Below are 12,811 nucleotides of genomic sequence, written 5' to 3' on the forward strand. Positions count from 1 at the left end.
ATGTCGAAAAGTGGCTATTTGGACAGGCCACCGCGTTCGCCCGATTTGACGCCGCCTGACTTCTTCTTGTGGGGATATTTGAAGTCAAAGGTTTACGTTAACAAGCCAAGCACCCTAGAAGAGCTCAAGGACAACATTCGTGAAGAAATAGCCGCTATTCCGGCCGAAATGTTGGCGAAAATGATGGAAAATGCTGCAAAAAGGGCACAATACGCCATCAACGCCAGAGGCGGCCATTTGAAAGATATCATATTCAAAAATTGATGTAAACAAATCTACTTGGAACAAATTAAATGATTAAGATTGCCAACCGCCAAATTTTTATTTTTTCCTTTGATTTAAAAAAAAAAACATGGGTCCGTCGAATATGGGCAACCCTGTACTTCCTATCCGACTGATCTGCCCCTCTCGCCTCCCTCGATGTTCTGGAGGTCTTGGTCATGCCCACCCTACCAATGGTCGCTCTTGCCCCCATCGCTTAACAGCCTGAGCGACCCCTTTTTCTTTTCAAGTGCACTCTTTCATTGCAGGTCAACGCCAGCCGCGGCCAACACTAATAACTTTTAGCACATTATAAACATTTTAATTACAGTAAAATACAAACATAACTTATTCTAAGATAGACGATAAAAAATCTCATGCGAATAGACGACAATTTAAAAATTACAAGATTAAAGACTTTTGTGACTAAACTGATAAGCGATTTCGCAAATCCCCTTGTTGGACTTTGCCTAAATTATTAATGGTATGATTTTCTTGTCGTGCTTGCTAATATTGGGGTTTCTTCATGGACATTTCAAATACAAATTTTAAGTAAAATTAGTCAGACAAATTTTGTCGACTGGCCAATTTAACAAAACTCAAAACGAACGAAGAGCTTGGAATCCACGCGATCGAGCTTTCTTTCGCTCATGTTTTCCCGGTTCGCTCAGATGTTGTCGTAAATTTTTTTCTCTACTTCATGCTCATTCGGCCATCCCTTCTGATCTTTCCTTCTTAAGTCTCACCCTCCAATTTATTACATTTCCTTCCTACTCCCTCTCTTTTATGTAATGAATATATGAAAATTTGGACTCACCACTGTTTCAAATCCATCGACGAAAGCGCTTTCTTCGGGATGATGCTGAGAGCTGTGAAAGGGGGAAAGAAAATGCAAAAAAAAAAGAAGAGGGGAAAGGGAGACACTCAAACCGACACAGCAAAAAAATGTAAAAAAAAAATTACTTTCGGGGCTGGCTGAAACTTCGATCGCGGCTTCAACGCATCCCTGCTTTTTCTTCTTTTTTTTCTTAGCTAGCTGCCTAAGGCACTATTACACCCACATATTCACAAGCACCAATACAAAAAAAACTATGCTTACACTTAAATTTGCTTAAACTATGTTCTAGCCGCCAACTAACTCGCGGGCAGCTACTACAGGCTTTCACCGACGCGTGCGGCGGGTGCGCGTAAATTGATCTTTTCCTCTAAATTCTTCTTTTCGCGACGGAGCGCAACGAAGGCGACTGGCGTGATCCGATCCGTGTAGGAGACTGAAAGCTCCCGCTTTTGCGAAGCCCCGCCTCTCTTTACCCACGCAAACGATAGCGGCTGCTTTTACGGCTCAATTTAAACTGTGCTGTCGTAGGTCGGGATTTTGTAACTTCTAAAACCGTGGATATCTAAATTAGAACTCTCTTCTCCTTTTTCTTGCTCAAACCCACGGCCGGTACCGCCTAGGGTTATGGGGTCAGACGCAGCTGGTATAATTTGGGTCAGGTTAGGTCGAAAGTGTATATATAAAATAAATGCTTGATTTCCAATGCTGCTGCCGCCGCCTTTTTCGCTCGGCCGCCGAATTTCTCGCTTTCGTTTGGCACCAAGATCCACATCCGTTTCTTTTCCTTTCCTTCCCCAGCGCCTTCTCGGGGACTTTCCGAATCGCCTTCCGCCGACCGCCTACAATAATTTCCCCGGCTGAACTCAATTTTCTAAACATTCCCTTTTCTATCAAAACTCACCAGTCTAGGCGCGATCCAACCGAAAATTGAACAAGTAAAAAAAATTCCCTCTTGGGCCACTCGCAAACTGACTTGAGATGACTGCGTCTATACGCTGCCGCTGCCGAAAAGGAAAAGAAAGCATCCGCCTCTGCCGACCCGCCGGTAACCTCGCTCGTGGGGCATGGTGAATTTCAAGGGCCGCTTGACATTTGCCACTGTTATTCTCCTAGACCCACCAGTACCTATAAACCCTTTCTAGGCCTGTCACAGGCGGCGCCACCGCTGGGTTTTATCGGACCCACAGATGGAGCTACCAAACCATCTAGCATTTTAGACAAGAGTTTCAATTCGTTGGTGTGTATGAAATGGCTTAGATGTTGAAGATTTGGGGCAAAGCTATCCGATTCCTCTAATTTGTTGTTTTCTGACCCGAACTCAAATCTCTGAGTTATTTGGACCAGCCTTAGTAACGATACCCGTAGTTCTTTTGCCGAAATACGATTCACGTTTGCCATGATCCGCAGTAAATTATTAAAAGATTAACATCTTTCAACAAGATCAGCAAACACATTCTGTTGGCCTTTAGTCGCGGAACATACTGACACTCTTTTCTTGCTCTCGGACAGCTGTAAATCAGGCGAGAACTCATTCTGCTGAAAACGAGGTATACAAAGTAACTTAAGAATCTGACCAGAAATTAATACTTTTCAATTCGAAGTTGTTTAGCAAGAGAGCTTCTTGAGCTCATAACTTGGCGAGAAGATGTGCCGCACCCAGCCATAGGGGGTCACTCTCGAATTGGCAGTTAGCAATCTCGACGAATGTTTTCTTCAAGCAGTAGCACGAACATAGAAGCAACAGCAGTATGCTTCATTAAATGCATCAGCGATGCATTAGCATCCGTGGGCCTGAACAAACTCTCGCAAATTCTGCTTAAACCTATTCAGCTAATACACATATTTATTGGATCCGACTAGTTCCAATTCAATTTTTGTTCCAGCTCTTTCAAACTGTGTGAATAACACATTCGATGCAACAGGATTTAGCTTAGCGTAGATCTTTGATAGCTCAAAGAAGCAATGGATGACCAAAAGCGGAGCTGTCCCGTAAGTGATCGTGTTTAAACGATATGTTTGGAGAACATTTGTCGATTTTGCCTGCATAAGATAAGTTGGAGGTTCCGATCTTCTGCGGAAACGTTAACTTGCCTATACATACATTTTCGAAATGTCAGCCGTTAGGCATACTCGTGGAATCGAAATCTTGCTAAAATTTCCTAAAACACCCTCTGAATAGTTGCACCCACCATTAAGGTTTCATTCATTGAGATAGAAGTGGACGTCTTGTTCGATGCATCGAACACGACTCTGAACTTTGTGGTGCTACTGTCAGGATTCAGGACACATAGATGTAGAAAATACTTCTGGACTTTGTGCCGTATAATCGAGTTATTCTTTCTAACAGTGGCGATATTAAGAATCAATTCTTCTCTGGTTACCCGTAGACGCTGTGATAAATCCTTGGCCACCAAATTGTTTTGCGAACCAGAATTTAAAAAAACACGTGACAACTAAAATTTTTCAAATCTATCGACTTGGTCACTACTTGCAGCATGGCATGAATGTGATAAATTGGGATGATGAATTTTGTGTATGCGCTCGGAATAGCTTAATTATCATTTGGTTGCATCTCATTTTCACTCGTTTCGAAAAATATTGTAAGTTAATTTAATAAGAGAGATTGCAAATACATATATTAGAAAAGGGTCAATGATTTCTATGCTAACGGATCGATGCTTATTTTATCAATTTCCCAAATATAAAGAGGCAGAAAATGTATTGGTCATATTCGGGTTAATAAATTCAAAAAGGTTTATTTATGTTAGTTGTAATACCAAATACACAGCGGCAAAGTAAACCAACTTTTGATTTCTATTTCACCAACAACGTGTTCCAAATTATTTATGTGGATCCCATACGGGTTAATGATGCCCACAAAACACCGCCTAAATGCAAAATTTATTATTTTTTTTTGAGAGAATATAAAAAAATAGGACCAAATATTTATTTATCACTGCCTTTGCATATTAACATATGTACAGCTGTAGGCCGAGATAATTTCTACTGAACGCTTTTTGCCGGTATGTAGTGCCAACAAAGAACTGTCTGCAACTGGGGACCGTTTTGCACAAAAGGGAATCGCAAATTAGAGGCGCATCTCCATCTTCATTTAAGCGGTAATTTGTTCAGTTATACAAAATGTGTATGTGAACACAAATAATTTTCCACACAAGTTAATTTGTCAAAGGCACTTCTCTTTTATTCAGTTGTTTTATTACTGGTGTAAAATTGGTTTTCTTATTTTCGAAGTGCGTAAAATTTACTCATTTTCCCAAACTTTTCTTGAGAGTCTGCGCCGAAAGTTGTTGCGCCGAAATACACCAGCCAGGTTATGTTCGCACCCGGAAAAAAAGAACAAGTGCCGAAACGACGAAAAGTTCTATTTAGTTTAATTTCCGAAGTAAATTTAAACAAAGACTGCTAGCTGTAGACCCTGTTACTACAAAACAAGAAAGGAAGTTAACTTCGGCAAGCCGATGTTTGTATACCCATGCAGTTATAAAAAATAATCAACTTTAAAATCACCATGTGCCATTTTTAAGGATTGTTGCTGACTTCAGTAATAAAAAAAATATTACAATATTTTTATACCCTTGCAGAAGGTTAAATGATTTCAGTCAGAAGTTTGCAACGCAGTAAAGTATATATTCTTGATCAGCGTCACTAGACAAGTCGATCTAGCCATGTCCGTCTGTCCGTCCGTTTCTACGCAAACTAGTCTCTCAGTTTTAAGGCTATCGGGCTGAAACTTTCCCAAAAGTTTTCTTTGTATTGCAGGTAGTATATACTCGTATCTACACATATTTTTTTTATAATTCTTCTTTTCTCTCTTATATCCCTTTGCCAAAATATGGCCTTGCTGCATGCATATCTCCCTCCATCTCTCTTTCCGAGTAACGGTTATCTGAGTAGTATGACTCCACTCGACTGTAACGTTCCTTATTGTTCTTTATTGGCATTACCTATTTAAGCATAACTGTTTTTCTTGATATCATCTTCATGTAGTATATTGGTATTTAGAACTAGTATTTTCTTTTTATTATTTAACTTATATAATCTATTTTTAGTATATAGTACCTTGCAAACATTTTGATAAATAATTTTAGCTATTATTTGGGAAATTAACTGTAATTTACATTGGAAACAGTGCGTGCATCGTCGAATAACAGGTACTCGTGTAGTGCATTAATCAACCATTGTCTGCCGAAGAAAGCTGACTAGCGCACGTGGCTCTGTGTGACTAATTGCGCACTAGGAGTGATCAATATATAATTGATGTTAAATTGGACTGCAAAAGTATCACACTGAACATCTTGTGAGAAGATAGGAAAGGAAAGGCAGAGTTCTGCAGCTGATAAAACGTGACCATCCATTCCGTATGCAAAAGAGAGAAGAATTTTCGACTATGTGTAGGAATAGATGATTAGAATCCGAGCAACTATCTGAGCGCTAACGTGTAATTTCCTTAGTTCCCTAGCCTATGGGTTGAGTCCATAGACAAAAACTAAGGGTACCATACGCAACGGTGGTTAGACGATAATTTTGTAGAGGGTCTTGAGGGGTTTCACACCATATGATCTACTGAAACTTTCTATGTGCCTTATTTAATACTAATGCCTACAAATTTTGGTGCAGCCTTCCGACTATGCGAGTTTAAGGAGTCTTAATTCTGGCAATTTTGGCTGTTAAGTTGTCCCAACCAAGCGAAAAAAATTTAATTTAATTTTCGGTGCTTCTTATTCGACGAGCTTTTTGGTGGGGGAGCACATTGATATAGGATGAAATAACGAGGCTCTTTGGGTTTCATATTAGCCCTTCTATTACCGAAAGCTAAATACTCAATTATAAATGGGACATACAATGAGTGATTTGATGAGTTTACTTTCCTGCGCCGCTTTAAGGCACGCCTTCGTGGAGTCATGCAAGGCTTTATTTGCAAATGATTCCTTACTCAATATTTGGCCAGTGCACTATGGTCCAGAACCCGTTTTTTTTTGGCATAAAGTCGAAAAATTGAGCTACAGGGTTCAAACTTTGCAGAATTTATTTTTATGGCATTCAAAATTTCTATACAAAAAATTGGGTCAGTGCGATCACGCCCACGCCTGCCGCCCCTGCAAACTGATTAAGAATAAATATATATTATTTCCTGTTCTATTCAATTACTTACTTATTTTTTAAATGCAATTTTCTTCTTCATCCAATTCAATATTCAATTCAATATTATAATTGTCCAGATCGTCGTCAGAATCGCACTGCAGATCTGTGAACGAAAGGTCCAAAAGACTTAATACCCCTTTTTTTTTTAGAGATACACTCGATAATAATGGATCCGAGGAATCTATAGCTCTGTAAAATATATCTCTCATAGTATTGAGACGACTATTTTTCCTTGAATGCGACAATCTATCTTTTTTGTATATTTTGTTGCGAGCTTCAGAAGCATTTTCGCCTAAGCATCCTAGTGGAACTAAGCTCGAATTATTATTCTGGTAACCATGAACCAATATTTTATGAATTGTTGGTGACATCGGATACCAAGGGTAGCTTCGCAAATATAATAAAAAAGTTGTTTCACAAAATGAGCGAAGTTTTTCCGAATTTATATAATGATTGGAAGAAATGGCGATTAAAATTGCGTAAAATTTATTTAAAAGATCTTCGTTGAAGTTGGTAATAGATGCTAGTAGCTTAGTATTGGCAAAAGCTCTCCTTGCCGTATTACCATCATTGGTATTGCCGCTTCCATTCTGCTTTGGCATGCTTATCCGAAGACCCATTTCGTTCCAAAACTTTTCTTAAACATATTTTTTCCGTTTGCTCATTTCAATCTTGTCATTTCCTTTTAAATGCCATTTCCTTAATTCAATTTTATATGAAATGTTTAAGACAAATTCTAAGAACCGGATCCAGGCATGCAATGGACTTACGCCAAACTGCAAAGCTCCAGGCTTTGGGACAAAATGTTTAGAATTAAAATCTTTTATTCAGTTGAGTATTCGGGTGTTGTTATGGCTTTTTTTTAGAACAAAAGCCGTGTCCTTCTTGCTTTGTTTCTTTGTAGAGACTGCTGCAGCATGTGCCAGAAGATTTGTGTCACAATTATTTTCATTTGCGAGCTCAGATGCCAATTTCCTTTTTAATCTTGTATTCGTGTGAGATAAGGTTGGACGTCCCATCTGCTGTGGTGTTTTGCAGGATTCATCAATAGTAATTGATATTTTTGATTCCAACCATACGGTATGCTTAGACATGAACCGTTCAAGCATGTAGTTATATTTGGGAAGCCGTTTATGAATATAACTATTAAAATTACTAATTTTTTTGTCTATTTCCTTTATCGTATTGGATTCCAAAGCGTTTTTATTAATTGTTGTGTATATCCAATCAGCTACACATTGATTTTTGCGATTGCCGCTGCGCCATATTTCAAAAAGTTCGCTGTGAGTAAACTCAAACGTGCCTATAAATTACCAAAATGCGAAAAAAGAGGGACGAACGGGGATGAGTTTTTGGTTTGTGGCTAAAGACAACACTCACAAGTACATTCTGGACCAATTAGTTGCTGTCAGCATGGAGCAGCTCATTAGTAACATTCCACGAAACACGGAGAACGCATGTTAGTTTTCTAAAAACATACACATAAATTGGACATTACACAACACTAAATACGTAGAACTACACATAAAATAACAATATACATTAAATGGTGCATACCTTGAGGATTATTTTCCATATTTTAGTTTAATTTTTCGGACTAAATTAAAACGTGTGACACCACTCAAAGCAAGTAAATATTTTGGGGCGAATTTCTATTCGGAAATCAGCTGATCGCAATCGCACTTTTAAAAGCTCACAATAAGCTTTGGTGGCACATTTAAAGCTTTTAATTAACATTTTTATAATGTATGAAGAATTTACTTTAAGATAAAAACAAGAAAACAACGATATATTGACATAAAAAAATTGACTTTATGCCAAAAAAAAAACGGGTTCTGGACCATAGTGCAGTGGCATACAACAATAATTTTGATAATTCTATCGCTTTCCCTAATGATCCCTGTTAGCTTCTGTAGTTTCTAGAGTGGAATAGTGGTAGAACGTATTTAACGGGTGCAGGTTAATTTTCTTTACAATTTCCGACGCTACCCAGCCGGACCTGAGTGCTTGTGACAGATTCGTCCTTCCCTAAGCAAGGTCTAAAAAAAACTCCGCTCTGAGCAGTATGTGGGCGCATTTAGGGATAAAAAAGTTAGGTTCTGCTACGAAGATAGCATTTTGAATCCAATCAGGACCGATTGCAGTTGCTTCTGGGCGATACACTGAGACACCCGGAATTCCTAACACCAAAAATTTAGTATGTTGCTATGGCTTGCTTAATAATTTAAACTACTATTATTCGCTTTTTTCGCGACGAGGTAATGTTGAAGCCCGCTGATGCTCTCCTGTGAATTTAAATAAATTGTTCGTTTTTTTTAAGAGATTGTCCATTCAACAATGTTACTAGCTCACTTTTTTCATATCTTCTTTACGTAATACATTGGTATTTAGAACTAGTATTTTATATAACCTATTATTTTTAGTATCTATTATTTTGAAATAATTATCGTTCCTTGTCGACCTGTTGGAGGTAATTTATTAGCTATAATCACTAATGCTACGCCCCTGCTCGCAACTTTTGATAGTCATGCTTCGCAACGAACAATAAATAAATATAAATGAAACAAAAAGATGAAACAATGCAAAATGACAATACTGATATTTTAGTCAGACAAAAAGTTTACCGTTATTTTCTTCAAGTTTTTATTTTCAATAATTTAAATGTTTGCTCCCTGAATTACGGTTTAGTCGATTCATATTAAATAATACTCAAATATATCCGAACTATTTGTAGGATAAAAATGCATTCAGTGGGTATACATTCCGCAATGGCGATTAAACGGCAAAGAAAACGGCGAGATGAACAAAAAAGAGCACGAGAAAGGCGTTATAGCACACAAAGTTCCGAGAGTGGCGAAACATTTCATTCACCATCGGGATCTGTCAGACGCAAATATCACCATCCCCATCAAGCAACCAAACCCGGTACCAGAATGCTTGACAGCCAGGTTAATTTTGGAAATATAAATATATATTCATTAATTAATATTTTTTTAATATAGGTAGTTACTAGTATTGGAATGTTGCATATTGGTATTGTATTCGTTGTATTTGGAGTTTTTCTTTGCGGAGCTGGTATTGTCCCAGATGAAAGTATGTCTTGGAATGTATTTAGTATGTAGTTATAATAAAATATTTACGTTTAATTTGCTTCAGATAATCCTTTTGTTAGGTTCTAGCGCAGCCTGGTGGAATGAAGTAACCTGCACCGGATTGTTTTCTTTCGGACTGGGACTATTTTTACTTATTTTAAATTGTCTCATAAGCCGAAAAGAAGAGGAGGACCTTGAAGACTACGTTCAGCGTCAGCTGACTCGATCTCGTTCTGGTAATATGTTCTTATATATGTAAATGCAAATTCTTTCGCACGAGATCCATGTTATTTAGGACACCGACTTGAGCGAGATGTAGAAACAGGAGTACTGACCACCCGCCATGCTCGAAAAGCGGTTGCCTTACAAAAAAACGGACGTCACAACATTCCAACAGATGTAGCTGTCGTAAATTGTGGCTCTACAGAAACATTGTGCAATGGAATAGTAGTTGGACGAAATGGTAAGAACATAGCAGTAGCCCAGTAAGAACTGTAATTTCAAAATGTTTTTAGGACTTAAAAGCTCTGACGTTATTCTCGAAAAAATTGTGGAGGAGGACACTAATTATTTAAATGACCGAAGTGCTGGGATGTCACCGATTGAAATAGAAAATGATACTAAACAGCTCTTAAGAAAAGAATCCAGAAACGAAGTTATAAATATAACACGAATATGAAAATTTGTGTTAACAAATTTGTAATATTATTACTAATATTATTATTATTAATATTTTTAAATCTATAGAAGTAAAATGAAAAATAGTCGCTTTAATTTTAATAAAAAATATTTTCATATGTCATACGGACTGCCCCAGACATCGCAGAGAACCCTTTCAGCGTTAGTTTCGTATGTGCAGCAATATGAATTGTGTAAGATTTAGAGTTGGCGATATTTCTAAGGCACTTCTGACTATCTTAATAAATCTATCTATCTCAAAAACAGCGTAATAAAAAAGAGAATAGGTTAATATTTAATCGAAACATTTAAGTACATTTACATCAGCTTTCAGGCTCACATGTTAAACCTAAATAAAATTTTTAGTTTGCAATTTACATTTATTTTCCAATTTTGAAACATGCGGACGAGAAAACGGGCCTATAGATGCCTGATATAATAACTAATTCAAATGCTGATCATAATTTTTATTTATTTAAGCAATAAGTAACTATCTGTGTTGATAAGTGGGGACAAACGAGCTAATCGTCAATTTCTCAAATCAGAAGTAGAAACATTTATTGTATTTATTTAAGGTATCCCATTTTTGACTGATAAAGAATCCTTTTGGGCTTACATTATATATTTTATTATACTATTGTATAAAGTTTTTCCTTAGAATCATACAAAAAAATAATTCTAACTTACAATTAATAAAATTTGCTTATAAACAATAAAACATCCAACTTCAGAAATACAAAATAAATGTATTTAGTTTCTTTATTTTTATTATTACAAAGTGGCATATACGATTTTTTATGGAAACTGCTTACACAGCATCTGGCCGGAAGCCAGTGCATAGCCGGTGATCGCACCCAAGCAGTAGCCCAGTTGGGAGCGCCACCCATTGGGTATGAGAATAGCTGATCAACATATTATATTTAATGTCAACGGTTGACTTACTTCTCGACGGCGCACTGACCCACCAAAGCGGTCAGCCACTATCATCGAAAACCACTAACCTACTTTAGAACTCTTGTCAGAAACACGGAAGTGTTCTAAGTAGTATATAAGCAAATACATAAGAATAAATCAGTTATAAAAGCACTCATAACTCCGCTGTTCTACTTCCAACCTCTGGGAATAGGCATCGTAATACATTTCAACTAGCAGCTAACTAGCTCAAACCTCAGCGCAGTGCCCACATCCCCTCTCCGTTTATCGTAGTGACGCGATCGTCCTGCCATGATAGTGTCCCAGTGCCAGTGACAACGCTCACTATAACCCCCTTCACTTCGGATTGGTGATCCCGACGTGAACCTTTATCAACAAAGAATCACACCCGAGCGACCCCTTTCAACCAATAGCTGAACCTCTAATTGGTGGAAAATACCGTTAAGTTCTCACTATATCTACCCGCCTTAGGATCCACAGCTTGATCCAGCTCCACAGGATACGGAGCTTACTCCAGTTTCACAGGATACGCAGCCTAATCCTGCTTCACAGGATATCACATCGTATTCCAGCTTCACAGGATTCGCAGCTTACTCCGACTTCACAGGACTCGCAGCTTAATCGAGCTTCACAGGATACTATAGCTCATCCAGCTTCACAGGATACCAAGCATCGTCCAGCATTACAGGACTCACACACACACGAGTGTGTCACGGACTATGTCAACTTCATTCATTGAGAAAATAAGTCACACAAGACACGATTTACACAATCGACTACTAGACAACCAAAATGAGCTACAAGGACAGATCTAACAGCTCATAAAGAACTATGGAAAGGATTCTGCCGATCGACGTCACCGAGACGGTATTATTCTAGTAAGCTAAGCCAGTTGAGTGATCTCTGGCTTCAGTTTTGTCACCTTGATGAGGAAGTCCAGCAAGCAGCATTACCCACTGGAGATGAGTACGCCTCAAGACTCACAGCATTAAAGGAGGTGGTAGAAAAATATAAGTAAGTATTCAAAGACAATATGGCGCCATCTCCAAAGGTACCTCGGCGAATCCAAAACAATCCAAAGGTTAATCAAGCAAATCAAGAACGACTTGTCAGCTACAGAGGCGATGCAACGAATTAGAATCATGTCACATTCTTGCCTTAAATTCGCCAACCATCACCCCAGCTCTACACCTCGGGGTCCAATGGGACCCTGCCTGGGGGACTCTGCCTGGGGCAGAGGCAGCCGCCATAGAAGAGGTTAATCAATTTCAGATCTCATATGAAAAATATAATATGGCCTTGCTTCGAGAAAACGACTCACTAATGAGTCTAAATATGTCTCTACCACCAATCAGTATTATCGAATTTGATGGCGAATATCTAGATTGTCCCCAGTTTCACGATTTATTTGTGGAATAAGTGCAAAAGCTGCATCCAAAAGCTAATTTTGACAGATATGGCCTTTTCTCAAGGCGGATACGACGACACCGGCAAAATTGTAGTCTTTGCGGCAATAGGAGGATTGAAGCTTCGTTCCCATTAACGGGTCTGCGCAACTGCATCAAGCACTACATAAAACAGTGCCAATGACTTTAAACACCCTTAAAAACCTCGATATCTGCACAAAATTATGGGATCCGGTTCTGTATATTATTTTTAGAAGACAACTAGACCAACAGACTATGGCCTCACTGATGCACCTGGATTAGCTCCAACGTTAGGGAGTGTACTGTCGTTTATTGAGCGGCGCTCTTGCATGCTTGAAACGATAAATGCACAACCTACAACAACGCTACGCCATCAGCTAGTTCGCAACGAAGAGAGCACAAGAGTCGCAACTGTCGCA

At 38.5% G+C, this 12,811-nt stretch overlaps 1 protein-coding gene across 7 annotated transcripts in view; it reads left to right on the top strand.

The window, feature by feature from the left end:
• The window catches only part of LOC108023841 (uncharacterized), a 104,965-nt gene extending 94,188 nt beyond the window's left edge, over positions 1 to 10,777 (top strand). For 4 of the 7 annotated variants that reach the window (XM_050889800.1, XM_044092647.2, XM_044092646.2 and 1 more), the window contains 5 exons: positions 8,997 to 9,210; positions 9,265 to 9,376; positions 9,435 to 9,590; positions 9,650 to 9,817; positions 9,870 to 10,777. In XM_050889800.1, coding sequence (XP_050745757.1) covers positions 9,004 to 9,210; positions 9,265 to 9,376; positions 9,435 to 9,590; positions 9,650 to 9,817; positions 9,870 to 10,033 — 807 coding nt within the window. In that variant the 5' untranslated portion in view covers positions 8,997 to 9,003 and the 3' untranslated portion in view covers positions 10,034 to 10,777. Of the gene's footprint in view, positions 1 to 8,996; positions 9,211 to 9,264; positions 9,377 to 9,418; positions 9,591 to 9,649; positions 9,818 to 9,869 lie in introns of those variants that run through there. The other 3 variants (XM_050889802.1, XM_050889803.1, XM_050889804.1) reach the window with 3 other exon arrangements.
• The last annotated feature ends 2,034 nt before the right edge of the window (positions 10,778 to 12,811 follow it).

This window comes from Drosophila biarmipes, unplaced genomic scaffold (assembly GCF_025231255.1).
Source record: "Drosophila biarmipes strain raj3 unplaced genomic scaffold, RU_DBia_V1.1 ptg000007l, whole genome shotgun sequence".
Lineage (NCBI taxonomy): Eukaryota > Metazoa > Arthropoda > Insecta > Diptera > Drosophilidae > Drosophila > Drosophila biarmipes.